This window comes from Symphalangus syndactylus, chromosome 6 (genome assembly GCF_028878055.3).
Source record: "Symphalangus syndactylus isolate Jambi chromosome 6, NHGRI_mSymSyn1-v2.1_pri, whole genome shotgun sequence".
Taxonomy (NCBI): Eukaryota; Metazoa; Chordata; class Mammalia; order Primates; family Hylobatidae; genus Symphalangus; species Symphalangus syndactylus.
Window position 1 is genome coordinate 45597045 of NC_072428.2, and position 25355 is coordinate 45622399.

At 47.9% G+C, this 25355-nt stretch overlaps 1 protein-coding gene across 5 annotated transcripts in view; it reads left to right on the top strand.

The window, feature by feature from the left end:
- The window catches only part of IRAG1 (inositol 1,4,5-triphosphate receptor associated 1), a 123843-nt gene that overhangs the window by 40475 nt on the left and 58013 nt on the right, over positions 1-25355 (top strand). For 3 of the 5 annotated variants that reach the window (XM_055282422.2, XM_055282425.2, XM_063641107.1), the window contains exons 2-8: positions 358-515; positions 18421-18524; positions 20405-20475; positions 22764-22937; positions 23653-23730; positions 24445-24497; positions 24710-24754. In XM_055282422.2, coding sequence (XP_055138397.1) covers positions 358-515; positions 18421-18524; positions 20405-20475; positions 22764-22937; positions 23653-23730; positions 24445-24497; positions 24710-24754 — 683 coding nt within the window. Of the gene's footprint in view, positions 1-317; positions 516-18417; positions 18525-20404; positions 20476-22763; positions 22938-23652; positions 23736-24444; positions 24498-24709; positions 24755-25355 lie in introns of those variants that run through there. The other 2 variants (XM_063641106.1, XM_055282424.2) reach the window with 2 other exon arrangements.

Below are 25355 nucleotides of genomic sequence, written 5' to 3' on the forward strand. Positions count from 1 at the left end.
GGCACCCAGTAGGTGCTCAGTAAGTGGTAAACAACTGCCAATCTGATCTCAATGGAGTATCTTCCATTAGCTACAGCTTTGAGGAGTTTGAAGCACTTTTCTCCCTTCTGGGATAGCTGTGTTTACTGTAAAGACCAAATTAGATGCAAAATCTCTAAGGTCACCTCTGACTTTGTAAACAAAGCCAGAGAGCCGGAGGAAATGAAATTCCAAATGCCCTCGCCTAGCCTGGTTTGACCTCCGGTGTTGATGCAAACTCAAGCCGGCTCTCACTGTGGCTTGTGGCTCCGGGAAATGGAACCCAGCTTGGGACAGGGATGGGAATGGATTTGACTTGTCCTTTTGGCGTCTCCCCAGCCTGTGGAGCCCAGGCCTCTTGGAGCATCTTTGGGGCTGACGCGGCGGAGGTTCCGGGCACACGTGGCCACTCCCAGCAGGAGGCTGCCATGCCCCACATTCCCGAGGACGAGGAGCCCCCCGGAGAGCCACAGGCAGCCCAGAGCCCTGCCGGCCAAGTAAGTGCCCCCTCCCTGCCCTCAGCTAGCCTGGCTGGGGGCCAAGCCAAGCACCCTGGGCTGAGGCCACAGCTTTTAGGCTGGCCAGAGGGTTTGCTGACAGCTCATGTAGGTTGCAGTGGGTACCTGGAGAAGGTGTGTGGCTTCCATACTGAGGAATCAATTACTCTGAGTTGGTTTGAATTGACCGAGGCCCCAAATATTCTGGATATAGAACCAACCATCTAGGCTGTGTCTGACTGAGGCCTCAGAAGTCAAACCACAAACCATGCAGGCTCCCTCTGAAACCGGAGAAGGTCTTAGATGAGAACCATTAGCACTGAGAACCTCTTATGTCAGGTGAGTGGGCACGAGAAAAGGCCACTTAAAGTGAATCCACTTAAAATGGAGATCAAAATTGTATAGTAAATAACAAAAAAGGTTTTCAGTGAAATTTTATTATAGAAAGGAAATGATGAAAGCAGGTTAATTTAAAGAGACATTGAGATTTTTATTGTACAAATGAGGCGTTCAAAACAAGCTATTTTTAGCTATACAGATTACAAAATATAGGTTATGTGCTAATTTTCAGATTGAAGAAAGAATAAAATGTTGATTTTGGTGTGGGTATATTTATTTATTATACCAGCAAAATGATCTGTTCACATAGTAACTCGCTCTTCACATTTTACTTTACAGCACCTAATTAAGAGTCTCCGTCTGTTTAATGCTTAAGGGCTTCATCCATTTTCCCAAGGATCTCTTTCAGTCCCTCGATATTCAAATTATTCCCTTTTGAAGAACGTATTTGAGCATCATCTTCATCGTATTTTCTTCACTTAATTGATAAGCTCTATCTGATCTCCTTGGTCAAAGACCTTACATGTAAAATTCTCCATCACTGTTTTCTTTGACTTCAGGAACTTTGCAGTTGATTTGCATTGAAATGGTATTGTCCTGTTATATCAGACAGTCGTCCAAACTGACCTGAGCCAGGTGGGATAGACACTTTTTAAGTGAGGGAAGAATCTGTGAGTGGAGCATTATGTTTACAAATGGGCAGATTCTTAGTGAATATTTTCATGTTATGATGGCATTTGTCTTCTGACACATTACGACTCTGGGAACTTAGATAGTAAACACTTAGAAAAGAATGGCCCTTTGTATCTCCATATCCCAAGCTCATCGGATTAAGATGTTGCAGAACTTGGCAGCCTTAGGGGTGAGGGGGTTGTCCTTCCCTTGAATGTCTAAGTGACAGTGGGCCAACCCCCTAGCCCTTCAGCCTCGGGCAGCCCAGCCCAGGGTTTTATCAAGTCTAGGCCCACATTCTGGGAAACAGTGGGTCCTGCTGCTGAGGGTGCCGAGTTCCAAAAGCTTGAGGATTAAGGAAAGGAGAGACAAAACACTCACAACTGCATTCAAATGCGACTGCTTCCAGACCCTCAGGCCATGACTTTCTTGGCCTCTGTCTCCTTAGCATCCCTATTTCCTCATCCTGGACTTCTCTGAAAATGGCCATCCCTGGCCCCTTCTACTTCACTAACAATGGTAGTACCCTTGAATCAGATTCTCAGGCAAAATGTGACTCTAAAATCCTGGGCAACTCTCCTAAACAGCTGCCCCAAGACTAAAAGCATTCCTGAGATATAAGGTAATAAAAGATCAGCAAAGATGCACCTCTGCTGTCAGTGAAGACAGGCTTTTATATTGAGTTAAGTTCTTCCTGGTTACAATGCTTTATAATTAAAAGTTCTTTCAAAGTATATCCTCAGGAAACACAAAACAAGACAACATAAACACCTGTCACTTAGACATTCAAGGGAAGGGCATCTCCCCACCCACAAGACTGCCAAGTTCTACAACATCTTGATCCCATGGGTTTGGGATATGGAGGTCCAAAGGGCCGTTCTTTTTAAAGTGTTTGTTATTTAAGTTCCTAGAGTTGTAATGTGTAAGAAAACAAATGTAATCATAACATGAGAATATTCACTAAGAATCTACCCATGTGTAAAAATAATGTTCACTCATGTATTCTTCCCTCATGGGTCCTTCTGCTGGGCCCCAATAATGCAGAAGCTATCAGTACCTGCAAACATTCTCTCTATAGTCTTGATTTCCCATGGGCACAGAGAGAATCGTGGCACTTGAAGGGCCTTCAGAGACCATCCGTTATTTAATAAGAGTCTGGTTCTGGCTCAGGGTCACAGGGAGACTGAACTTGTGGGGAACTGGAATTTGGAGCTCCCACTAGCCAATCAGGGATCGCTTACTCTCAACTTTGTGGCAGGCAAGCTCATGGAACCCTCCCCCCATTGTGGCAACCTCTGGAAATTCATCATGCCAACCTAATGCCACCGTACCTATATGCGTTTTGAAGCCATGATGGTTAGGAAGGCCAGCAGGAATTCAGGGGAGCCGGGAGCCGAGAAGTCCAGGTCCTATCAGGGAGGACACATAGCACAGGATTTAAGAATATAAACTGTGCAGTCATACCAAGCTGGGCTTCAATCCCAGCTCCTCTACATTCTGGTCAAGAGACCTTGTCTTGGCCAAGAAACTTTGAGACCAAGTCTGTTAACTTTGCTGTGCTGCTGGTTTCTTATGTATTACCCAGTACAAGGGGTAGTTGTTGCCTCCTAGACTCTGCCTGTTCAGCCCAGCCCTCAAGTGCCTTCTATAGCCTGAGGGACCATGAAGCTGGGGCAGTTTAGACCCCCCCAACCAAAGGCCACATTAAACTCAACTTTCTTTTACCCTCTTCCCTTACTGCCACACCCTGGACATTTCAAACCTTTTCAGAATGTAAACCAGGCATGGTGAGTAAAGTGCTTCTCCCACTATTGCACCCACCAGACCACCCACATTGGGTTTCTCAGGTACTCACGGCCTCGGGAGGGTCAGGCCTTAGGAGCTGGCCTGGAGCCTTCAGGGCGCTGGAACCTGAGTCCCTGGGAGCATCTGAGGCCAGGCAGCCAAGGAAGCGGGGTTGGCCAGGATGACTCGGCTGGAAGTCCCAATCCTGCCTGAATTCCCAGTCTGTGAAGCAGGCTAAGAACAGAGCATCCTTCTAAGTTTACAGCTCCCCGGGGTCCAGCCCTAATTGTGATTCCTCAGGTCCCAGCCCCTATTTCCCATCACTGGCATGAGCACTAGCCGAGGCCTTCTCACACACAAACACAAAATCTGTAGGACTAGATCCTGTTTCTCTTTCTGCACGTACACACACAGACACAAGTGCAGATACACAAGCATGCACAGACAGACGTACTCTTCAGGTCCTTAATCAGAAGCTGCAATCAAATACCACAAAAAGGCCCCCAACAATGCACTTTTAAGGCTATGTCCTGAGTGGAGTTTTCTGCACTGGTCCTTAAACAGGGAGAGTTTGTAGCCAAGGGGTTCTAGCAGGAATAGAAGCTGTCAGGACATAAGCCTGGGACCTGAGGGGACCACAGAATGACAGACTGCCAGTGCTAGAAGAATCCCAGGTCACATCTAAGCTCCACCCAGGCAGGCAAATCTCTCTGTAACATGAACCCCACTCAGTCACCCTGGGAATTTTTTGAACACCAGAGTCCTCAGCCATCCAAGACCTACTGAACTGGAATCTCTTGAGGCAGGTCTTAGGAATCTGTAGGAATATATCTTTTTATTTTTGAGATGGAGTCTTGCTCTGTCACCCAGGCTGGAGTGCATTGGTGTGATCTCGACTCACTGCAACATCTGTCTCCCAGGTTCAGACGATTCTTGTGCCTCAGCCTCCTGAATAGCCGGGACTACAGGCCTGCACCACCATGCCTGGCTAATTTTTGTATTTTTAGTAGAGATGGAGTTTTGCCATGTTGACCAGGCTGGTCTCGAACTCCTGGCCTCAAGTGATCTGCCCACCTTGGCCTCCCAAAGTGCTGGGATCATAGGCATGTACCACCAGGCCCAGCGTAGGAATCTGTAGGAATATTTCTATAATGAAAAGCTCACCACCTCCCAAGGAAGCCTGTGCACTGATTGGCCAGCTCTGTCCTGGTCAAGCTAGAATCTGCCTCCCCCAAGACTCTCCCTCGGTTCTGCCCTCCGTACAACCTATAGCGGTGTGAAATCATACAGTTGCAGGAAGGCAGTTCTGAGTCTTCTCAGAGTCTCTTTTTCTCTAGTTTCTTCAGTCTTTGCTCCCATGACAGTGTTCAGAGCCTTCCTAACCTCCGCTCAGGACACATACCAGCCCATCTCCGCCTTACTGTAGGGCCCCAGACCTGGCCCCAGGCTCCAGATGCAATCTTACCTAGGCCTAGATGAGTTCCTGGACTGTGACCAGCAGCCACAGTAGGAAGCTGACTCACCCGGACAGTGCAGCATCCTCTGAAGTGCCTTGTAAACCTGAGGGTACAAAGAGGCTCACGTTAGCTGTAAGAGCCCAGTTTTCACTGGCTCTAGCTTCCAGCTGAACAACTCCCATCCTCCTCCAAAGGGTTTTAGAAGCCCCCAGGGGCAGGTCAGTGTGAACTCATAAGCAGACTTCACCTCTTCATATCACCCGTTCCAGCACCCAGCTACCACCTCCTCCTGTTCCCCTACCTCCACTGCACACGAAGCCACTTAATAATAATAGCTAACCCCGTGCCAGATACTCATCTACCGTATTAACTCATTTAACATATAATTAGCCTTACGGTAGGTATTATCATTCCCATTTCATAGCTGAGGAAACTGAGGCACGGAGAAATTAACTACCTTCCTCCAAGGTCACACATCTCATAAGTGGCAGGCCCAGGATCTGGGCCCAGGCAGCCTGACCCCAAAGCCCATGCTTAGTCCATACCCTGCAGTGAGCACTGTTACTGCCCCTGGGTCCTCTGTGAAAGCTCTGGGACCTGGGCCAACAGTACGTTGTCCTGTGTTCCTAAAGCCACTCACCTCAGAAGGGCCAACTTCAGAGCTCGCCGTCAGGGGAATGCCAAAGCACCACCAAACCCCTTCTGCCTGCCAGCCCCTCGGGAGCACAAGCTCGTGGGGCCAGCAAGCAAAGCTGCATGTCACACGCCTGTCTATGCCCCTTCCTCATTCTCCTTCAGCCAGGTAATCAAACAGCCCAACTTTAACTTGAGTGGGCTGTCTGATTGCTTAGCTGAAGGAGAATGAGGAAGGGACATGGACACATTGAGGAAGGGGAAGGGCACATTGACTCCTAGAAACACAGGCCACCATGCTATTGCCTGGTTTAGGCCACATGCATGGGGCACTCTGGGTCTCCCCGAGCATCCACTTTGTGTTTCATTCGTTGATGCTCTAGGCAGACATGGATGCTCAGCCCTGTTATGCAGTAGCTCTTGTGACTTAAGGTCACTGCAGCACTCCACTGATGAGTGGCATCTGCACCCCTCCCCTCCCGTAACTATTAAGTAAATGAGATGAGGTTGGAGTGTGCTCTGGAGAAGCAGTCTTGTTTGTGTGGCCCTTATAGGAAGGGATCTGCTTGTGGAGCACCTAGAACCTCTGGCCATGGAGCTGCTGGCCTTCCTCCTCTTTTGGCTCAGAAACGGGAACTGATATAAGTGCCACCATAACAAATCTGGGGTTAGGTAGATAATTGGCTGGCTAGATGATTAAATGGCTGCATTAAAGGGCAGAAGAAATGGAGGGAGGACTAATGTTAGGAAGGGAGGAAGGAAGGGAGGATAGTAGATATGATGGATGAATGACTACCTGAGTTACCCTCCTTGGAATAAAGCTAACACATACTGTGTTTTTCCACAGTCCCAAAGTCTGTTGGCATGAGAGTAAAAACAGTGGACAAGGGTTGTAGGAGGCCTATCCTGGCTTACACCCTCAGTCGGTGGGCTGGGCTCAGAGCCAACCTGTCTGTCCTTTTAGAAGAGGAGGATGACCAAGCAGCCAGAGAGTTCCAGAAGGTACAGGAAGGGCTCATAGGAACGTAAGGTATAAGCAGCATGGCAGAGCAGGAAGAACTTGGGCTTCACATCCTTGACTGCTACCTTGGATAAGTGATTCCTCATTATTCCTTGCCCCAGTTTCCTCATCTAGAAACTAAGAGTTACAGGAATAGCCACTAACAACAGCTAACCTTTATGAAGAACTTACTATGCGCCAGGCATCATATTAGGCTTATTTTATATGTTACATTATCTCATTTAATTCTCACAATACTCCTGGGAAAACTATTAGTATTCCCACTAACAGATAAAGAATTTAAGCACAGAAAAGTAATGTGCAGTGGGTGACATAGCTAAGGAAGTGGTTGAGGCTAAATTCAAACCCAGGCAGCTTGACTTCAATTACCGGAATAATATATATAAAGTGATGAGCAAAGTACTTAGCTCACAATAGGTGCTCAGTCCCTATAGCACAAAACAGTTTGCAAAAAGTTTCCACACGTGTCACTCCAAGTGCAATGACATTGCAAGTACAAAACCACTGTGAGGTAGGCAGAGCAGAGAGTGTCACCCCCATGAAAGTGTGAATTTAGAGCAGTTAGGTATCTTATCCAGATGAAGGGAAAGAAACTAACACACAGGTTCCTAGTGTTTTCTACCATTTAACCTTCAGAACACAGTCCTACATGGTAGTGATGACTACGCACATTTCACAGATCAGGATACTAAGGCTTGGAAAGGTTAAGCCAGTTGTTGAAAATCACATAATAGGGAAATAGCAAGGCCTTGATTCCACTGTCTCATGGTTGTAAGCTGAGGAAATGGGCTATAATTAATTGTTTTCCTATTTCTAGTCCAAAAATACCCCATTATATGCAATAGAGTTTGAGCACAGAGGCAAGGGATGACTATTCACATACACATGGTAGGCACTCAATAAATATGGAATCGAGGAATTGAAGTATATTTACTCCATCAATGTGTATTGAATTTGCTCAATAAATGTTTATTGAGCATTAACTAACTAAGGTCCTGCTCTCAGGAAGCTCATTTCCTGGTAGATTTGCTACCAAATGCCAGTTCTGCCAGATCCAATTTGCTCCTGTGTTCTCCCATGGCCTTCTCCCATCAGGACCTGGAGGAGACTTGTTCTGTGTTGTCTATGGGAATATCTCGAGTTTCGCCATATACTTTACTGCTGAAGGCAGATTGCTAGCTTCTCTATCCATTTGACTCCTTTTGGCTGTTCAAGCCCTGTCCTCACTGGCCAACAGAGAGGTTCTGCCTATACCTCCCTGGAAACTCCTTGGGAACCGTGTGCTCCCATACTGGAGAAAAGGCGTATGACCCAAAGGATCAATTATCTGTCAGGAATGAGATGAAGAGGAAACAGATGAAGCATGTAAAACACTTGGAACTTGTTAAGGACTGTGTAGAGTAGGGATCCCCCTGCCCCCCAGCTTCCCCAGTGAGAACCCTCATACGGTGCCTCCCATGTGCCAGGCACTGCTTTAGGCACTTTACACATAGCAACCTCACAACAACTCCAAGACACAGGCATGATGGTTATCCCACTTTATAGATGAGAAAACCGAGGCAGGTAAGGGCACTGTACTCACCAGAAACCAGGAAGTACTTGGATGCTCCCATCGAGGATTTTGAATTCATCTTCTCTGAGTTCATTTCCACTTATCTCATCACATCCTTTGCAAGAACAGCCTCAATTAAGGCCTTCAATAAAATAATTTAAAATAAATTATCACTAAAATATTAGTATCTGGTATACAAGATAATGGTAGCAACTACTGGGCACCTGGTATGTGGTCTAATCCCTCCAAGGTAGATATTATTATCTCTATTTTATAAATGAAGAAATGGAGTCTCTGAGAGTTTATGTAATTTCAAAGATCACCTAGCTGTGCTGTGGTCAAATGGAGATTCAAACTCAAGTTGCCCACCAATGTCATCCTGTCAGGTTTTCCTTCCTTTCCTGGCCCTAGCTAGGACACCAGAGGCCCCATGCATGGGAAGCAGGTGCTTGATGCTACATCATTATAAAAAGGAGCTCAAGAGGACAGTTCCACCAGGCTGGCCTCTAGTGGTTCTGGTCACAGGGTAAGAGCTGTGAGAATTTAGCTGTGGAAGTGCCTAAAACAAGGCAGAAAATGTTTTAGAAATGTTGACGGTTACAGACAGTCGGAAATGCATTAAAAATTATTTTCCCTTAGTTCCTATTGTGAGCAATGAAACAGATTGCTGTTCTTTGTTTTTCTGTCTCCCCACATCAGGCTATGTGTGAGCTACTTGGGGGCCACAGACTGTGCCTTTCACATGTGTATCTCCACCCATAAGCATAGGCTCCAGCATGCGGTGGGAGCTTACGGAGGGAGGGAGGGATGGATGGATGGAAAGGTGGATAGATGCTTGATTGTGTTGTCATAGGTTGGGTAGATAATTGGCTGGCTAGATGATTAAATGACTGCATTAAAAGGCAGAAGAAATGGAGGGTGGAGTAGTGTTAGGAAGAGAGGAAGGAAGGGAGGATAGAAGATATGACGGATGAACAACTAGCTGAGTTACTCTCCTTGGAATAAAGCTAACATATATTGTGTGCTTTTCCACACTCCCAGAGTCTGTTGGCATGAGAGTGAAAACAGTGATGAACAAGGAGTTGTTCTTTATATCTGACTTCTAGAAATAAATGGACAATGGCAGGAAAGAGGATCCACCAGAGGCAGAGCAGGCCCTTGGTGCAAGGGAGGGCCTATAGGGCAGACACCAGGGAGCCTTCGGGGAGCCAGGGAACTGGCCCTCTGTGCTTGGCAGGGAGGAGCCCCATGTCCAGCAGAACTCAGCAGAGGCACTTCTGCTCTCTCCTGTGCCCCCAGGACTTGCCACTGGGATAATCATTTTCTTTCAAATCCCCAGAGAGTCCTTTTTTTTTTGAGACGGAGTCTCACTCTGTCGCCCAGGCTGGAGTGCAGTGGCACGATCTCGGCTCACTGTAAGCTCTACCTCCTGGGTTCACGTCATTCTCCCCCCTCAGCCTCCCGAGTAGCTGGGACTATAGGCGCCCACCACCACACCCGGCTAATTTCGCTTTTGTATTTTTAGTAGAGACGGGGTTTCACTGTGTTAGCCAAGATGGTCTCGATCTCTTGACCTTGTGATCCACCCGCCTTGGCCTCCCAAAGTGCTGGGATTACAGGCGTGAGCCACCGCGCCCAGCCCAGAGAGTCCTTTTATCCTGTTGTAAGAGCACTGGCTGCTTTTGCTGCTGGATCTCCTCTCTACCAAGGCAGTCCCTGTTTGCCCTCCAGGCTATAAGACAGGGATCTGGGGATACAGTCTCACAGCGCCCACCCACCGCCACCACTTTCACCGTCATTATTATTGCTTTCTCTCATTTAATACTTAAAACAAGCCTAGAGAATAGTGATTATTAGCTCTATATAATGTTTTAGACCATGAAAGAGAAGTTTAGTAACTAGTCACTTGCCCAAGGTCACCCAGGTGGGATTCTGGTCTAGGCCCACCCAACTTCTTCACTAGCCCACGTTGCCTTCCAGCAGGGTCCTCCTCTCCTGGGCTGTCTGCCAGCACCCATCTATAGAATCTAAACCCCCCCATGCCTGCCTGAGCCAGAGTGGGCTGGAGCTGGAGCTGGGGCTGTTCTTTAGTTTCCTAGCCTGGGCCTAGCCATGTGACTCTGGGGAAAGGAAGCTAATATTCCCATTTATGACACTGGCCTATATTTATCCCTGTGCCCAGGCGGTTAGGAAAACTATTGTGCATTCCTGAGAATTTATGAGTGAAATAAACATTTAAATGTTTCTATAAGATTTATTTAAGGAGAACAAAATGTGGCCTGCTGGCTTATTAGAGGGTGAGCTTGCTGGGAGATGACCCAGCCCTCAGTGCTTGGCTGATTCCAGGGAAGGGAAATGGACCCCCAGGGAAGCTGGGCCCATGGATGAGTGAGAAGGGCAGTGAGCCAAGGGCATCCTCTGCCCCTGCTGTCCTTTTCTCCAGCTGTATGTTCAGCCCCGTGCTGGTTTGAGGGCTTCCTGGAGGAAGAGGTACCTTCTGTGAAGGAGAGTGCAGCTTGGAAGAATAAGAGTGTCAGAGGCCAGCAGGGCACCAGGAACCAGGGGAGGTGAGACCAAAAACTGGGGATGCAGCTGCAAGAGCAGCGTGGTGTCGTGGGAAGGACACAGCCTGTGTTCAGTCACTTCTCCTATTTACAAGTGGCACAGTCCTGAACAAGTCAGTTTTTGCATTGATAAAGTGGAGATCAAACTAGAAAAGCAGAAGAGAAAAAAGAAAGATATCAATCTTCTACCCCATGCTCACGGCCTTCACTTTCATCTTCTCATTTCCTCTTCACAATTCTATGAGTTTGGGAGGTATTACCACCCTCAATTTGTAGATGGTGTCCTGAGGTTTACTCACTGAGTTTCTGGGAGGATTCGGTGAGAAAACACAAGGATGGTCTGGAACAGGGCCCACCACACAGTGGGCCTGAGTAACTGCCACTTCCCTCTAGCCACATTTGTTTCTGCACTTCCATGTTGGTAACCCACAAAGGGCATTGATTGGTTTGAGAAGCAGAGGGTGAGAGAGGGAGTGGAGCAGGGTGAAGGTGACTTTGGAGGTGTGTCCTTGATCACGTGGGCTTATGTGGTCAGATGCCCCAGGAGAGATGCTCCATTGCACCGTGACCACAGGGGCTGGGCCCTCCCAATTTAACTCCAAATGGTTGAGGAGACCCAGAACTAACAGCAACAATCTTTTCAAAACCAAATGCCAAAGTCATTAATTCAATCCCAAAGGGAATAATAAGGGAACATAACATCTAATGCTTAGTGAGCATTTGCTCAGTGCTAGGTGCCCTTCCACAGGCTTGCCATCTAGGGCTGCCACATTTGGAAAATGAAAATGTGATTATATGCTGTACATGGTGGCTCACACCTGCAGTCCCAGCTACTCAGGTAAGAGGATCACCTGAGCCCAGAAATTTGACACCAGCCTGGGCACATAGCAAGATTCAGTTGAGAGAGAGAGAGAGAATAAAGTTATGTCCATGGAATATTTGAGACACACTTATACTAAAAATTATTTGTAGTACATTTGAAATTCAAATATAACTGGGGCATTCTGTGCTTTATCCAGAAATCCTATTTCTATATCAACCTGTTTAATTCTTATAACTACGCTGTGAGATAGTTCCATTATAGATTAGGTAACTAGGCACAGAGAGGCAAGGTAACTTGCCCAAGGTTATACAGCTAAAAAGTATAGCATAAGGTAGTGTGGCTTCTGAGCCTGAGGCCCTGAAGCCCCTAAGCCAGTAAGTTGCCTGGCCAACGATATTTGGTCTTACTGCTCTCCCAAGCTTTCTTGAAGGCCTGCCTTGTGTTTGGCAGCTCAGAATGGGAGCAGGGATGCGTGTGTGCACTGCATTAAAATCTGGCAGAATTCACCCCAGAGGGCCCCTAGAATCTTCCCACACACTCTCTCCTGGATTACTGTCTCCCCAGTCCCTGATAGAGTGAACAACAGCACCCACAAGACCTGAATGTTCCCACAAAAACAGTTTTGCAGAAAAGGAGAAGTTGCCCAGAGCTTGCTCAATGATTCTGTGAGCTGATGAGGGAAAGAACACTATGATTTTATGAGTTGTGTGTTTTGCACACATTAGAAGGCAAGTGTGAAGAGCCTTCCAGGATGTTCCATCAAGGGATTAGAGGATTTCCTCCTGATCGCTTTATGCTTCCTGCTTTGTAAGCCACTTGGAATTGTGAGTGTCTGTGGTTACCTGCTTGGCACTTGCCACCCATGGCTTGTTTCTGCCTTTTTGTATGGGCACCTCTGCCCTGGTCCTCCTCCCCAGTGAGATGCCTACAGTCAGGAGGGCTTTGCTTCAAGTAGCCATTAGCCAGCAAGCAGAGAAAGCTCCTATCAGAAGGCAGCTCACTCCAGTGCCTTGTACCCATTTACCCGGTAGGTATCAACACCGAGGACACTATTAGTAATAGCAGTGGAGGTTACTTCCCCTTCTCTCCCCATTCCGTCATGCTGATGAATGGGAAGCATTGCAGAGGCCTGCCCAGTTCACCTTTGTCTTCTCAGGCCTTAGCATAGACCCTGGCCACAATAGGCATTCAATAAATGTTTGCTGGATGAATGGACAGAGTAAGGTCCAATAATGTGGGAGTGTTCACAGACCACATCCCTTTCTTGGACGCCAAACAAAATCTGATCATTGCCAGCCCAGTGCCCCTCTCTTCTCCAAGAAGGTCTTTGCTCTGCAAGACTCTTCAGTAAATGTTTGTGAGTCAATCATACAAACAAATGAAGACAATCTGCACAAAAAATAACTGGATGGAGCTGGAGGAGTAAAGGCTGGAGCAGGAGAAAGAGAGAGAGAAGATAGACAGAGGATCTGGGCAGGGAGGCAAGCAGGGGAAGAGTCATCAGAGAGGGGGCGTGAGAAATGTGAAGGAAAGAGAAAAGGGCAGAGGAGAGGTCAGGATGGGAGTGAAGATTTGTTCCCCTTTCATGTTCTTTGAGAGGTGAGAGTAAAGAATGAAGTTCCTTCTATGTTGGTTTTCTTTCTGTTGAACAGTTCTGTAAGGCGAGCCTTCTCACAGTCTGCGCCACGTGGATCACGGCTTCATTAGGTTTCAGGGCAAATAGTTTAACCACAACTCCCAACCATAGATGGTTAGGAGCATGAGCTTCTCTTTGTCTGCTAGGGATATTTATGTTTGTCAAATCATCCATCATTCCCCTATTTATATAGTCTCGTGTTTTTATATCTTATATTTTATTGTTGGTTACTTTAAATTGCTTTGAGAAGTAGATAGTGTCAATAAGATTAAAAATAAACAAAAGCCAGGCGTGGTGGCTCATGCCTGTAATCCCAGCACTTTGGGAGGCTGAGGCGGGTGGATTACTTTAGGCCAGGAGTTGTAGACTAGCCTGACCAACGTGGTGAAACCCCATCTCTACTAAAAATACAAAAATTAGCTGGGCATGGTGGTACACACCTGTAGTCCCAGCTACTCGGGAGGCTGAGGCATGAGAATTGCTTGACTGGGAGGCAGAGGTTGCAGTGAGCTGAGATCATGCCACTGCACTCCAGCCTGGGAGACAGAGTGAGACTCCATCTCAAAAAAATACATAAAAATAAAATAAAATATGTATTTTACTTATTTAGCAGCCTGAATATATGAAACTGTTGGAAATGGATACATGCTATAACTCCCCTAATACAACCACAAGTATTTTTTCAGAATACAACATGGAGTTAGCTCATGTTTGGCCCATCCTGCCCCTTTAAATAGACACAGCTTATCCTCATCAATGCATGCCAGGAATTTGTAAAGCCCCACCACAAGGGGTGGCAGAAACCATGTGATAGAATGCATGTAAAAATGATATTTTAGCCAAAATGCATTTCTTCTTGTTCATCAGAGGACTCATACAAGAAAGAAATTCTCTAAATATGACAGACATGAAAAGGGCAACTTTCAGAGCTCAAATTTTCACGGTCAGAATAAAATCCAGGGAAAGAAGCCCGCGCATGCTATAAGTACAGTCAGAGTTTCCATTGGCGTTCCCATGGTGATAGGCATGAGGCTGCCCAGATGATGTGGGCAGGAGAGATTTTAAGCACAAACCTCCTGTACTCTGGAAAACCAGGCCAGGATGAAAACTACATGACACAGGGCGGTAACTCAGATGCATTTGGGGCCAGGGAGCACAAATCACTGAAGAAAGCCAATTTAGGATAGCTCAAACCCGGTTACTCTGCAGAAATGTGGGCCTAAGATTGTTTGATCTTTCAGTTTAAGGAAAAGCAGGCTATCCAGACCTTTATGTGAATTCTTACAATTATGGAATGTTGGTAACTAATTTAAAAACTTGTAAACACTACTAGCAAACAGGCACGTGGGTCTCTAATTTGCACCTCTGAGCTCAGAATATGCATCAGAGGATGCTGATTGCTTAATTAACATCCAAGAGATCACACCTGCCAGAAACACTGACAAATCCCTGATTCCCAGTAATGCCTTTTGCTAATACTACTCCCTTTTAATGATGTGAAGAGATCCGTCTGGAAAGACTTCAGCTCTTCCCACTCACCAGAAAACCCACACAGTAGAAAACTCCCTATTCCTTCTTCTTCCCTGGCTCTCCCATTTAGCTTGGCACCTGCCCCTGGCCCTGCCTGCTGCCCCCTCTATCTGGCTACCTGCCATTTGATAAACTGCTTCCCCTTCTTAACCTCCCCAGCCCTTGTGAATACCGTTCCACTGCATGTCCTCAGGGCCCCAGATCATCGTGCCACTTCCCTTCTGGTCCCCTGGAAACCCCCAGCCTCTGCTGCTTGCTGGCCTCCCACCAGGGGAGCCCACTGGACAAAAGATGGGAAAAACTGGCTCACCTTGAATAAAGCCATCATTCATTTTAATAATAATCGTGGCTCAAGGGTACTTGTAGACCATACGACACTTATCAAAGTGTATACACATTCATCATTTCTTTTTACTTGCATAATCTTCCTGTGAGACAGAGCAGGCCTTTGGCCATTGTGCCATTATAGGAACGGAGGGATAAAGCCACAGAAGGACAAGCTTATCACCAGCCCATCAAGGCATACTATCCAGAGAATGAGTTGTTGCTTTTCAGAAAACTCCCTGGGTGTCTCTTCTAGGGGGAGTCCTTGACAGAAGGATGGGTATCTGTGTCCTCGGAGGGACAGGAGCTCTGGGATCATGTGGACAGGTCAGCCAGTCTTGGTTTCAGCCACAAGCACCATGCCGACTTCTTGTCACTCCCTCTTGGCCAACTCTAGGTTTCCAAATGGAGAGCATTTGGAAACACAGCTCCAATTTACCAGGGAGCTCCTCAGAATTCCTATAGGGGATGATGGATGTTCTAATAACTGGGCCTCTTCTGTCATCTCAACCAGTGTGAACAGAGGGATGCATGGATGATCTGCTGTCAACATTTCTGTATTTCCCTTTGGGTAGTTAAGTTATTCTCAAGCCTAACCTTCAGGGCTTCCCATCTCCAAAACCATAAAGACCAAACTCATTAGAGTAGCTTCAAGGTCCTTCAGAAGCTGGCTCAGTCTCTTATTGCAGTTTCACAATTCCCGCAGCCCTGACCTCTCCTATCTCACATGTCATAGTCCATGCACCTGCACCAGCTACACTGACAAATCCCTGATTCCCAGTAATGCCTTTTGCTAATGCGATTCCCTTTGGCCAAATCCTGTCCTCTAATATCTTTGTCGTGCAAGCTCCTATTCATCCTTTAAGACCTAGCTCAAATGTCCACTCCTCTAGAGTCTTCTTTAACTCCCCTCACTAAAGAGTTTTCTTTTCCTTCCTCTGAGCTTTCACAGAATGTGGTCCATCCCTTGTTACCTTATATTCATTATGAGTTACTTCCCTGTATCCCTTGCTTGACTGCGAGCCCTTTAGGGTCTTCTCTTCATACCTCAAGTTGCTTTTGGCAAATGGTGGATAACCATAAAGCGTTTGTTGAATGAGAAAGAAATCTGAAGTAATATAAACATTTATTTAAAATATTAATCATATGCTAGATGCTTAGCACATTAAGAATATCAGTCATGGCCTGGCATCGTGGCTCACACCTTTAATCCCAGCACCTTCAGAGGCAGACGTGGGAAGATCGCTTGATTCTGGAAGTTCAAGACCAGCCTGGCCAACATAGTAAGACCCTGTCTCTACAAAAAAAAAATTTTAAGTCAGCCAGGCAGTCCCAACTACTCAGGAGGCTGAACCAGGATGATCGCTTGAGCCCAGGAGGCAGAGGCTACAACGAGCTATGGTTGTGCCACTGCACTGAAGCCTGGGCAACAGAGTGAGATTCCATCTCAAAACTAAATAAATTAAATAAATAAAAATATCAATCATGCAGTAGGTACCTTATCAGTGTTATTTTTAATTTTCACACTATGTGAGTTAGACTTTATAATCATGGATCATAGAGAGGTTAAATAACTTGTCCACGACACACAGCTAGTAGTTGAAATTTGAGCCCAGGCTTGTCTGACTCTTCCAATAGGCAATGCTGCTTCCTACTGCTTCTACACAGCCCACGTCTCTGCCCAAGCTTCTCTTCCATGTCCCGGGAGATTCTGAATGCCTCCTCTTCCTCCAGCAACTGTAGCTGTCTGCACTGAAGAGCTCCCGGATAAGAACACAGAGCCCAAGAACATCTCCTCAAGGATCTGGCTCTGGGTTTCCACATAAAAGCATCCTTTCCACAAGAGAAGCAGCATGGTGCTCCCCAGGCTGGACTCTCACCCAGAGACTTCTCCAGCTCATGTGGCCTTATGCTTGGGGCCAAAGAAGGGAAGAGACGAAAATGAAAATGGGAAAAGCTGGGTTCACTAAAAATTGTGGGACTTAAGAAGTCCATATAGCACTGTATGAGACCCATTTCACAACAAGACTTAATGTCAAAAGGAGAACGGGCCTCCTCCCTACCTTGCAGGGAACCAACACCTGCACACTGAGGGCTCAAGAACACAGCCTGGCTCTGCCAGAGGCTCCAGCCCTTCGGCAGCTCCCACCGCCAGTGGGGCTAGTGGAGGTGAAAACATTTCATGTGCAGGGGCTCTAGAAGGATTTGGCCCACCAGGGAAAGTGGCAATAGGGACAGTGGGCACCCACTGGTTTGAAGCTGCAGGAGGCAGCACCAATAGTGGAGGTGGCAGTGACACGCTCTGGGACGCTAGGAGGCAGGCCTTTGGCAAAGGCAGTCAGGTGCTCACAGAGGGAGCAGTGGCAGCACACACCAGTCAAGGGGGTGAGAAGGAGGAGAAGGAAAATGACAGGCACCCTCTTAAGTTGATGGAAGGACCTAAGAGAAAACCCCAGGAGAGTCTTCTAACAAATTACGATTACTGAAATGTCAGTTACCCAAAGGTAGGACTGTCATGGAACATCAGGGGTGTGTGGGTGCCACTACCTTTTCTCCAGGCCATCATTCTTCCCCAGCTAGGCTGGCCTCAATCTGAGGACTCTGTACTATTCTTTTCCTGCATTGCTAGTGAGAACTAACCAGGGATAGCTTGTAGTGTCCCTAATCTTAGTGCATGAATAGTGGACCATGTTAAGCTCAGGTGAGGGCCTGCTGGGGAATAAAGGAGAAACTGCCTTTTTTGTTTTCTGAGTAATCCAAATAACCTATATGTGTGCACTATTCACAATAGACAAGGTATGGAAACAATCTAAATGTCTGTCAATGGATGAATTAAAAAATGTGAAAAATATATACACAATAAACTATTGTATCTGTATACACACACATGAATATTATTCATCCTTAAAAAAAGAAGGAAATCTCACCTTTTGCAACAATGTGGGTGAACCTGCAGGACATTATGCTAAGTGAAATAAGTCAGGCACAGAAAGACAATATTGCATGATCTCACTTATATGTAGAATCTTAAAAGTTCAAACTTGCAGAAACAGAGAGTAGAATGGTGGTTGCCAGTGACTGGGGGTGGGAGAAATGGGGAGATGTTGGTCAAAGGATTCAACTTAATATTTTGGTTATGAGGTGAATACGTTCTGGGGGTCTGATGTACAGCATGGTGACTATAGTTAATAATGTATTGTATACTTGGAATTTGCTAAGTATTGTCCACCATACAAAAAGGTAACTATGTGAGTTGGTGGATATATTAGTTAGCCTGACTGTGGTAATCATTTCACATCAGAACATCACACTGTATGCCTTGAATATGTCACATTGTATCAAAACATTGTATCAAGGTAATGAAAACATCACATCGTATGCCTTGAATATATACAATTTTTATTTGTCAACTATAGCTCAATAAAGCTGGGGGAATAAAGAGTAAACTGCATTTGTCCCCTTATCAAGATGGCTCTGAGCATCATGATGTGAGAATAAATGCTCCAGCTCCTGTCCCTGGAAGCTCCCACCAGCCCAAGCCTAACTGTGTTTTTGTTCTAAACCAGCAGGGTCCTCCTCCCGCAGGAGTATCTTGCAGTCCACCTCCCACGATTGTCCTGACTGGGGATGCCACTTCACCAGAAGGAGAAACCGACAAAAACCTGGCCAACAGGTACAGGTGCCTGATCCTTGCATTGTGACAAACAATACTTCCTAAAACATGAGGATCAGACAGCTATATTTTTAAATAAATATTTTCTTTTTTCTTGTATGATTTTATTGACTAAACTATAATCAAGCAGTTTTTCAAAATACAAGAGAGAAATTGGAATTTTTCCATTATCTTCCTCCTAAAATGATTTTTCCTCTCCTGGATGTGGCCCTTTTGGCTCTGTGAGGGCTCCAGCCTATCCGCAACCCCCTCCCCGAGCGGGGCTAGTGGAAGTTAAAACATTTAATGCCCAGGGGCCCCAGAAGGACTTGGTCCCCCATGGAAAGGGCTAGCCTTTAAGAAAAGCATAAATCACCGCAGGGGAGTTTCCCATAATAACTGCCCAGCTATTTGCAGCCAAACATGAAAGCTGCAGGTGTTTGAATGTAGAATCCTGCCCCTGGCCAAAGTGTGTGGAATATGATCTCTTGGCAGGGACATGGGCTCACAGGTACAGGAATGTCTCCGCCTTGGTTTCACAGAGCACTAGCCCACGAACTGGGCTCGCTGAAATGAGATTGTCTAATTTTCAAAAAGTTAAAAAGATAAATCTCAGCCAGGTGCAGTGGCTCATGCCTGTAATCCTAGCACTTTGGGAGGCTGAGGCAGGTGAATCATGAGGTCAGGAGATCGAGACCATCCTGGCTAACACAGTGAAACCAGTCTGTACTACAAATACAGAAAAATTAGCCGGGCATGGTGGCGGGCGCCTGTAGTCCCAGCTACTCAGGAGGCTGAGGCAGGAAAATGGCATGAACCGGGGAGGTGGAACTTGCAGTGCGCCGAGATCGCGCCACTGCACTCCAGCCTGGGTGACAATGCGAGACTCTGTCTCAAAAAAAAAAAAAAGAAAAAGAAAAAGATAATTCTCATATAAATATACTGAGCATATGTCAAAGATTTACTTACCTCATTAATACGAGAAGCGTCTGGATAACAAAGCCGGTTCAAAGGAGAATGCAAGCAATAGATATACATATATTATCAGTGGGGAGGAAAGTGCTGGAATAAAACTGCTAAGTTAGATATAAAATAGGTGAATGTTCTACAGGGCAATGAAGCCATATTTTTGTCTTTTATCCCAAAGAGAAATCATCTGCGTCTTTGTCAGACAACAATGATTTACATTTTATGAGGCTTCTACAAGTTAGATGTTAGCTCAGAGTCTGGGACCTAATGAGTAGGAAATAGTAAGTCAAAGTTACATCCTCTTAGGGCAGTGGTTGGAAAACTTTAGCACGCATCAGAATCACCTGGAGAGCTGTAAAATCACAGCTGGCTGGACCCACCTCCGGAATTTCTGATCTGAGTTGGGGCTTGAGAATTTGCATTTCTAAGATGTTCCCAAGTTGAGAGTCAGAGAAGCCCTCGAGAAGCTTGTAAGATGATGTTCTAGGATGACTTTGAAAGAATATACAGGCATCTGGCTGGGCACAGTGGCTCATACCTGTAATCCCAGCACTTTGGGAGGCCGAGGTGGGCAGATCACCTGAGGTCAGGAGTTCGAGACCAGCCTGGCTGACATGGTGAAACCCCATCTCCACTAAAAATACGAAAATTAGCTGGGTGTGGTGATACATGCCTGTAGTCTCAGATACTCAGGAAGCTGAGGCAGGAGAATCGCTTGAACCTGGGAGGCAGAGGCTGCAATGAGCTGAAATCTCACCACTGCACTCCAGCCTGGGCGATAGAGTAAAACTGAGTCAAAAAGAAAAAAAAAGAAAGAAGGAAAGAAAGAAGGAAAGAGAAAGAAAGAAAGAAAGAGAATATACAGGCATCTTTTCACCTATTTTCAAATTGTGGATTGATTTTCTGAACAAGATGACTGTTCTGTCTTTCAGAGTTCACAGTCCCCACAAGAGGCTTTCTCACCGACACTTGAAGGTGTCCACTGCCTCCCTGACATCTGTGGGTAAGGACCAGGGCAATCTAAGGCATGTTTGAGTAGAAAGACTGAGGTCTGGCAGCGTGGCTGGGCTTGACTCCTTACTCTCTCTTGCTCTTCAAGGAGCTCCCTCCTGATAAGCCCAACAGGACAGGGTAGATCAGCCCTTCTGTGTCTGGGTCTAGGAGAAACATATTTAATTCCGTTTTCATTGCTCAAAAGACAAGACCAGGGTATGAAGAGGAAGATGCAGAAGTCAAAGAAGGAAAGAACAGCTGAGTGAAGCTCATTTCTGGGGTTTGGGGGCAGAGTCCTCCAGCCTCTGCTAGAGAGGCCCACATCCATGTTAGAGTGGGTGCCTCAGTGTAAAGCCGGCTGCCCTGGTCATCTGCTCATCCCCAGATGGTGGCTCACGATCTGCCCTGGGCTGTTGGAACATAGATCTCGTATAGAGTTGGTCCCTGCCTTCATGCTGCTCATAGACTATGAAGAGACTGAGAAATGAACAGATAATTGGGACATTGTATGATAAGGGACTGCACAGAAGAGCTAGGCCAGCCAAGGCAAGAAGGGGACCGAGTCTCTCTGAGGAGAGGAAGTTTTAGGAAGGTATTCCAGAGGAGGTGGCATTTGAGTTGTGCCTTAGAGAGCTGGACAGATAGGCGAGGGAGGAAAGGCATTCCAGGGGGAATAGGAAACACATTGAAAGAGCAGGAACCTCCACGGAGCATGTTGCTGGCAACTGAAACTCTGCCATGTGTACCAATGGGGACTTTTTCAAATGATAGAAACCCAACTGAAACTACCTCACACCAAAAAAAAAAAAAAAATTACAAAAGCCAGGGCTTGTGATTTCAGGTAGTGCTGGATCCAGGTGCTTGAAGTGGGTTATTAGCAATTGTCCCATTTCATCTCTTGAACCTTTTTTCTTGTGTGTTAGCTTTCTTCTTGGCAGACTTTTCAACACATGGTAGCCAATAGCTACCAGCAACTCCAAGGTTACGCCCCATCAGTGGAGAGTTCCTCTTCTCCATATACTCCACACCAGGATTGCCTCTCAATGGCTTCACATGGCCATCCCTGAGCCAATCCCTGTGGCCAAGGGGATTCGGTTCATTGATTGGCCAAGACTGGTCCACATTCCCATTCTTGGCACAGGGGAGGGGGGTTAGCTAATGGGGAATCAGAGAGGTTTTTACCAAGTGAAAATCAAGGATCTGCTGCCCAAAGAAGAATGGAACCCGATGGAGGCGAAATGGGAGCTGTTCATTCCAGGCACAGCTGAAGTGGAGGGACTCGGGAGGAGTATGTGGGGCCAGCAAGATTGGCTGAGTCCAGTTTAGGGTTTGGATACCACACTGAGGAGCGTGAGAAATCCCCATGAGATGAGGTATAGAATGGCATGGCCAGATGTGGCTCTGATAGCCACTCTGATAGGCAGTGCGGGATGGGACAGAGGGGTTCGCCTGAGGGCAAGGACCTCTTAGTTGGAAGACGTAATTGTCCAGGTAAGAGCTAACGAGCAGGAGTGAGGCTGAAGCAGGAGAATCACTTGAACCCGGGAGGCAGAGGTTGCAGTGAGCCAAGATTGTGCCACTGCACTCCAGCCTGGGCCACAGAGTGAGACTCTGTCTCAAAATAAATAATAAATAAATAAATAAAGAGCTAATGAGCAAGAATGGAAATGAGGAACAGGCTCCAGAGATGTTTACAGGTAAATGCAGGGAGGACTTGATCAACTGATTGGATGTTGGGGGAGGGAGGAAGAGGGAGAACTGGGGAGTGACTCCTGTGATCCTGAGCAGCCAGGTGAGAGGTGGTGCCATTCACCCACCTCATCCAGAGGGGCAGTTTTGGAGAAAAATGGGGTGAAAAATGTGAGTGGAGGGAAGGTGGCCATGGGGTTGTGGCCATGGCCAGTGATCTTTGGTCTCCTTTTATTCACAAACCTTAAGCGCATTAGCTTGTGAAAGAAACAGGCCAGAAGCAAGAATGCACTGGGGGCGCAGAGGGCGCCGGAGGTAGTGCTCCTGGGTGGCCTTCCCTTCCCGACAGAGTTTAGGAAAATTCTGGGAAACTGAGATGGCTCCAGGACCATTTGTGACAGAGGACCACAGGCCATAAGCCAGAGGTGCCAGACCTGCAGAGGAAACCACTGTCTGTCCCCATGCAACCCTCTTGATGGCACTGGGCTGAGGTTTGGCTGGCTGGGTCAGCTGTGGGCAGAGTCCCTGGGATGAGGCGTGGTATGGCATGACCTCAGCCTGGGGCCATGGATGCAGTGGCTCTCACCCAAGCTCACCCTCCTTCTGCAGACCCCACGGGGCACATCATTGACCTGGTGAACGACCAGCTGCCAGACATCAGCATCTCAGAGGAGGACAAGAAGAAAAACCTGGCGCTGCTGGAAGAAGCCAAGCTGGTGAGTGAGCGATTCCTGACCCGCCGTGGGAGGAAGTCCAGGAGCAGCCCCGGAGACTCCCCATCAGGTAGGGTGGGCCGGGATATACAGGTGGCTGCCCTGAGCCCCTCCAGGGTCGGGAGGGAAGGGCCTGGCACCAGCTGCAGTGGGCGCCTCACCTCCGAGGAGGTCGCCTTGGACTCGCCTGCTCTCCTCAGCAGAGGTCGGGATTCTATCCTGGGCTCCCTTCCCTTGATCTCTAACTGTGGGTGCTGGAAAGGATCCTAGGCCCTCTGGGGAAGGGGAGATGGTCTTCGGGGAATTTCTGGGTTAGAGGGAAGGTTTTCCTGGGCCCAGAAATCCTCCTGCTTCCTCTATGCTAGAGTCATTTTTCTTCCTGAGCAAAAAGTTGGGCAAGTGTGTAAGTGTACTTAGGAGGACAAGCGGAGCTTTTGAAGTCAGGGCCACCCTGGGAAGTCTAGAAGGAGCAGCCTCTGGAGCTGTACCTGCCAACCAATGCCAGGCCTCAGTTTCTGGACAGTGCCTTGAGGTCAGGCCAGGCAGGCTGAGGAGTGTGACTCTATCCTGGAACTCCCAAATGGCCTGAGGGCACCCATCTCTTGAGCAGCAGCAGAGAGGGGTTGGGCTGTAACAGGAGTGTCATATGGCAGTCCAGCATCAGCCCCTGAGCCCAGCAAGGCAGACCCAGTTCCCAGGGCCCGGGAATACCTAAAAGGATGCCTTTGCCAGGTTGAAGTCCTAAACCTTCACGAATGCCAGCCAATTTGTGTCTGTCTTCACAGCTGTTTCCCCGAACCTCAGCCCCAGCGCTTCTCCTACATCCTCTCGAAGTAACTCGCTTACAGTCCCCACCCCGCCAGGTGAGGCCCAGCTGCCCGGGGACTTCCTGCCCTGCCTCTCGCTCTGGGTGGCAGCTCAGCCTGGACAGATCAGCATGCCTCCCAGCCTGCAGGCTTCCCCTTCAAGAACTCTGGCCCCTTCACACCCACAGCAAGACCCCTCTCCAGGGGGCATTTGCTGGGCCACCCAGAGGAGGCAGATAGACTTTCTGTTAGTGTCTTGGGCTCATGTCAAGAGGCAGGTGTACCCCAGGGTCAGGAAGGCTGGGTGGGAAAGGGGACTAGGACAGCCTCTCTTGCTCAGGGAGGCTCAGAGAAGCCCTCAAGAGCTTATACGGAAAGGCCTCTTTGGGGTCTGACTTCTTCCCTTTCATGTGCCCAGAGCCACACCCTCTGGCCAACAAGGAAAGGGGGTGGGTACCAGGAAGGGCAGCCGGCCATCATCAGTGTGGCAGGGCACACTCAGGTCAGGGCCAGGCAGCCTGGGCCCACATCTCAGTGCTGACATTTCCTGGCCATGAGACTTTGATTTCCCCGTGCCTCAGTTTCCTCCTGTGGTCTCTGTGAACATTCGGAGAGGGCCCACCTGAGAACCTGGCACACGGGAGGTAGTCAGCAAATCTTCCAGGCCTAAGATTGCGAAGGGAGGATAGTCTGGGGAGGGAGATATGGCTGAAAGCACAGCTGAGGGCCTGGGCTGCTGGGCCTCACTCATTAGCGTCTGGACCCTTCCAGGTTTGGATGTGTGCAGTGGCCCGCCATCCCCTCTGCCTGGAGCGCCACCACAGGTGACAGGACCCCCCATCTGCTGTGCTATTTCTATGCCAATGGGTCTCTCCCCTTATCCCAAACACCAGGAGGCCCTTCATGACCCACTGGAGATGAGGGTGCTGGGTGGAGGGCATGAACACCACTGCTAGGGGGCTTCCTTGGGGATATTTCAAGAGGAAACACGATCTCTTCCCATTGCTGACTGACTCATGTTCACCTTCTCCAGCAGAAGGGGGATGAGGCCGACGGCTCTTCACCTCACCCTGGCGAGCCTGTGAGTTTGAGCTTTGCTCCCTTTGGATGATTTGAGTATGGGGGGCACAGTCTCCTAGAAGCCTAGGCTGGCCCCTGGCAGCCTTCAAGTGTATGTGTATGCACACGTATGAGTGGAGGGTCAGGGCCAGGGAAACAGCAGATTCCCCTGCCCTTTAGTGACTAGAAGTCTAAGGTGGAGGTGTGGGGAGGCAGGATTCAGAGGGGTGAATTCCATGGAGGCAATACTCACAGCGCTGACCCCCAGTCAGGCTGCTGGTTGGAGACAAGGGGGACCTCCAGGCCAGGTGAGACTGTGGCTCCTGTCAGCTCCAGTGAAAAGGGCAGGAAAGCACCAGCCCCTGCCTGGGATTCTGTCTGGGGAAGCTGAGAAAACCTCATCTTTGTTGATGAGCAACAGAAGCGCCCCACCCTGCTCACAGCAAGGGGCCCATGTGCTCAGTGTTTCAAGGGCAGCGGTAGAATTTAGTGTCACCTGGAACTGGGTCTGGGATACAGTCCTCTGGAAGAGTCTCAGCACACACGAGGCAGCCACACAGACACCCAGACCCGCGTGCTGCTCACAGCCCAGGTTTCCCTTGGGGAGCGAACAAAGTAAACTA